Source organism: Lepidothrix coronata, unplaced genomic scaffold (genome assembly GCF_001604755.1).
Source record: "Lepidothrix coronata isolate B3197 unplaced genomic scaffold, Lepidothrix_coronata-1.0 Scaffold1319, whole genome shotgun sequence".
NCBI lineage: Eukaryota > Metazoa > Chordata > Aves > Passeriformes > Pipridae > Lepidothrix > Lepidothrix coronata.
The window spans coordinates 1-4911 of NW_016691499.1; the positions used below are offsets into that span (position 1 = coordinate 1).

Here is a 4911-nt window from a genome sequence, read left to right on the forward strand (position 1 = left end):
AAGGGGCAGGAGGGAAAGGGGGGACAAGGGCGATAAAGGGGCAGGAGGGAAAGGGGGGACAAGAGCGATGAGGGGGCAGGAGGGAAAGGGGGAACAAGGGCGATGAGGGGGCAGGAGGGAAAGCGGGGAGACGGGCGCTGAGGGGGAACGAAGCCCCGGGATGGCGGCGCGAAGGAAGCCATGAGGGGCGGTGGGGTGGGCGCGGCAGAAGAAGCGGCGGCGGGGGACGGGACGCAGAGAGCGGGAAGAGAGCGGGAGGAAGGGGCGGCCGCGGGGGTGGCGCTCACAGCGGATGGTGTGGAAGGAGGCCTTGGGCCGTCGCTCAAAGCTCTCGCCCAGCTGCAGCGGGTGCTCCTCCTTGTCCAGCAGCGAGTTCGCCGAGCCGTTCATGGCCCCGCTCCCGGCCCGGCCGGTCCCTTCCCTTCCCTTCCCTGCCCTCTCCGTGCGCTGCCGCCCGACGTGCTCCCGGAAATTCTTGAGTTTCCCTTCCGGGAAAGCTCTCCGGGGCCGGCGGCGGGTGAGGCGAGGCGGGGGCGCGGGGCCGGGCCGGGGCTGCTCTGCCCGCGGAGGGTCCCGCGGAGGTGGGAGCGCGGTGCTCCCCGCCCCCGGGAGGGGCTTTCCTTTCCTCCCCTGCCGGGGTATCAATCCCCCGGCCCCGCTGGGTGAGAAGCTCCTGGCGGGGAGCGGTGTCCCTGTGGCGGGACCGGGGGATTACACGGAGGTTGTTACAAGTTTGCGGTCTTAGGAATGGATTAAACCCCTCTAAAAGGCTCTTTAGCCCAGGCGTAGGCTGTTGCAGCTGAGTTGATCATCGCGCTGCCCTCCCACGGCGTTTTTTGAGCGCAGTGGAAAGGCTGACTGGGATTTTTTTTCGCCTCCCAGCTCGTTTTATGAAGAAATATGCAGCTTAATCTCCTTGGAGCATGAATATAGGCATGTAGTAGAAATATAGTAGAAATTTTGCTGATTAAGCTCGTTTATTTGTTTTAAGAATATGCTTTTCTTGAAGAGACTTTCTTTCAAAGGGAGTTCTTCTCTATAACCTGTTGTTTTTGGAGGAAAAAGGGGGCATCTGTCTCCTGAGACGCTGGACAAAATTCTGACCGTTTTTTATTTCATTTGCACACTTCCATATTTTATGTTTGTATCATAACATGTATACATTGTGACAACATCATCTATAACATGTACATATCACGATACCTGATTTCTATCATATCACGTATTTTTATCGCAAACAAAATACATAAGCGAAGTACTATTTTTTTTTTTTTTGCTGTAGGGTGATTATAGTTTGTTTTTTCTCATTTCCACTTTGGTAAAATGACACCAGTGCCTGGTTCTGGGCACTGAGGCACAAGTGGCACATTTTTGCTACCTGGGCTTCCCTGGGAGTTACCGGGCCTTGCAGGATTTAATTCACATGTGCCAGCACCCAGGATCTGCATGTTTGTGGCAAGGAAGAGGTGAGAACTAGTTTAACATTAGAGAGAAAATATTTGGATCCCTTCCCAGCCTACAATGCTCTTTTTGTTGCTCTGTTTTTGTTAACTTCTGAAAATAAACCCACCTGTGATTGTTAAAACCAGCACGAATTCTCAGGAGGAGGCAGTAAAAAGAATGCTGACATGGGCCAGCTCTGGATGTTTTGGCCACAGTACTGGTTTTGTTCTCTTGTTCAGATATGTGGTGTTATAAATGCTGGTGTTTTCACCATTTTTTCTCACAGAGGTGGAAGCAGGAAGGAGAAATGCTAACACGAATATACTCTGTTTCATCAATTTTAATGTGACTTTTAAATGTCATCTGTTTTTCAGTTATTATTTTTTTGAGGTCTTCCAACTGAGGCTAACAAGAAACAAAGCCCTTGCTTTCCTTCTAAGCTTAGAGCTGTACCATCTTTCTCTTCTTGAGTAGCTTTCTGGGATGCAGGGGGAAGACCAGCAGACTCTGAAGTATCTTTAATCAGTGTGATGATGTATATGCTTGTTAGTTTGGATAAAGGTTTTCTGAAATTAGGAGAAATCTGGTGGTATGTCAGTCCATCAGGTAGGACAGATCACTGTAAAACTGTTGTAAGTACATTCTGTAATTAGTTATCATTTTTTCTTCTAGGTACTCACTTATCTTACTTAAGTGATGGAACCATACACTAAAGAAAAAAAATCACCCTTGGATCTTTGGGATTCATATTTGTGTGAAAGAATCTAGGATGTTCCAAGAAAAGGCATCAGACAATTGCTTAAATGTAGTAACAACATCTACTGAAGATGGTGCTTTCCAAAAGAAAGGCCACAGTGCAAGAGTCCTTAGCCCAGAGGAAGCTGAGAGACTGGCAAAAGATCGGGTTTTGGTGTCTGAGTTCAAACAACTAAAACTGGAGAAAGAGGCACAGAAGAACTGGGATCTGTTTTACAAAAGAAACAGTACCAACTTCTTCAAAGATAGACATTGGACAACTAGAGAGTTTCAAGAGTTAAAAGCATGTCGTGAGGTGAGATTTATACACTTCTACTGCAAAAGATGGGATTAAATGTTTCCAATCAGTTGTTTCCAAGTGAGTTAATAATACTTATAGCAAAGCTGTTTGGGTAAGAGCTGCCAAGTTTTCAATGCTCTGTGTAGTTTCTCTTAGTATCAAAGACAACTCCCGAAAATCACAAGCATCAGTTCACTTTCAATTTATAATTGATCCATGCTGGATGGGGATACTCTTCATAGCATATGGGATGCTAAGAACGAAGTCTGAAATATTTGTATTGTGTCCCAAATAGACAGCTTGTCTCTCTGTGATGGGATGTTTTCCAATGCAAGTTGGTGCACTTTCAGTACACTCCTTTAAAGAAAAGCATCCAGAATTGCAGGCTAATTGTAGAATGGAGTTAAGGGGAATAGTCAGCTGAATCTGTTGTTCCTCATAGCTCAATGAAAGACAAGACAGAAATGGTACAACAGTCTGTTGATTACTTAAGGGGTAGATGACTAAAGAAATATTAATATATTCTAAGAACATTTCTAATTTTGCAGAAATCAAGTTGTCTGGGCTTTAGTGTCAGATTATCCAGTGGCTGTCTACTTTGGGGGGGTTTTGAATCAGTGGTAATTAAAATTGATTATAACTTCTAAAGTGGTCATTGAAGAGTGTAGTGCTCATGTAATGGGGAAAACAAAAATGATGTCCTTTATCTTGTATTGGTTCTTCTCCAGTTTGCAGATCAGAAACTGACCGTTCTGGAAGCGGGCTGTGGGGTTGGGAACTGCTTGTTTCCACTCTTAGAAGAAGATCTGAATATTTTTGCATATGCCTGTGATTTCTCTCCTAGAGCTGTTGAGTATGTGAAGGTTGGTGTGATATCTGGAACTTCTTTTAGGGTGTTTTTAGAAGCTTCTGAAATTGCAAATGAATGTAACAGGCGTCTCTTGCCTTCCTTTTTTTAAGAAGGGTAGAATATATTTTGCCAAAAAATGGAGACTGATCCATTTCAGTTGAGATCCTATCCAAGAAGTCAAATCATTGCTCAAGACCTCGCTTTTCAGCATCACATTGTAGTATTATGGTATATTACTTGAATAATTTATGAAGGCTGTGTTTTTTGGGAGCACTACTATGTCTCTGCTGACTGTGCAGTACAAGCAAAATTTGTTTGCAAAGGAAACTTGCCCTTGATGGAAGGAGTCCCAAGGAGAACCTTAAAAACAGGACTATGAAAGTTATTGTTAAAGAAATTTGTAGCCTGGTTAGGAGTAGGTGTGTTTATACTTATTCATGGGTAGATGGTACTGCAGTCCAAAGCTGAGCCTTCCAGCAAGGCTGGCAGGAGCTTTGGGCTTTAAAAGTCTCCTAGTTTATTAAGTTTGTAGTCACAGGTAAATTTCTATATGTCTGTTAATTGAAAGCATTGTCTTGTGGGATATTTGTGACCAAGAACCACAAGCAGCATGTCTCATGGGAACAACAGGAAGAAGTACATGTGGCAAACAAGAGAGGACAGCAGCTTCCTGGGATGCCATAGCTGCACCCCAAGATGACATTGGGCTGAGTGTGTACCCCAGGGGTTTGGATGACTTGGTGACATCTACCTCCACAGCTCTTGCTGATGTTATTTCTGGCCAAGCCAGGTTCCTTTTACCCAGCAGAACTGTGGGCTAGAACAGCCCAGCTGCAGGTTACGTGACAGGAACCCCAACTGTTTGCAGTCTACTTGTAGCTCAAGAGCTGTACTTCAATCACCCTGTGATATAGAATTTCTTTTAATAGTATTTATGTATTTTTTAAAGAGTAGAAGCAGCGGTAAAACAGAAATGGTTAAGCTTTCTGAACTGTCTTAATGCACATTCCTTCTCAAACTCATGAGAACAGACTATTCTACTAGTTGTAGTTTCAGTATTGTAGTACACAGCAAAAATTTTCTGATCGCATTAGTAGCCTATTGGAAGTTACTGTTCTTTTGCCACCGTGTTTCATGTTGCTGTATTGATTAGTTTCACAAGTTTTTTACTGTTTTTCAAGTAACAAATGCTACTAATTTTCAATGAAAGCTTACTGTTTTTATTTTCCTAGAAAAATGCCTTATATAGTACCGAAAGATGTAAAGTGTTCCAGTGCGATCTTACCAAAGATGATCTTCTAGACAATATACCAGCAGATTCTGTGGATGTTGTCACACTTATATTTGTCCTTTCTGCCATTCATCCTGACAAAATGAATCTTGTCTTGAAGAACATTTACAAGGTAGCACCAGCAGATTTTACAGCCTTTAAAGCACTTTCCTTCTTTTTAGCTCGAAAGTACATTTTTTTTTTTTTTCTGAGCAAATAACCCCTCTTGTAATAATGATCTTTAATATTATATACCGTGGATGTTTTTAGTTAGTTCACTTAGTATACAGGACTAAAATATGTTTTATAATG

At 43.4% G+C, this 4911-nt stretch overlaps 1 protein-coding gene across 1 annotated transcript; it reads left to right on the forward strand.

Moving 5' to 3' along the window:
- Window positions 1–692: 692 nt before the first annotated feature.
- Window positions 693–4762, forward strand: METTL6 (methyltransferase like 6; the record flags this gene model as incomplete). The annotated part of the gene is made up of 4 exons (XM_017840234.1): window positions 693–1466; window positions 2116–2494; window positions 3208–3342; window positions 4562–4762. Coding segments are annotated over exons 2-4 (618 nt in total), but the record flags the coding sequence as incomplete, so codon positions are not given.
- Between the last annotated feature and the right edge of the window lie 149 nt (window positions 4763–4911).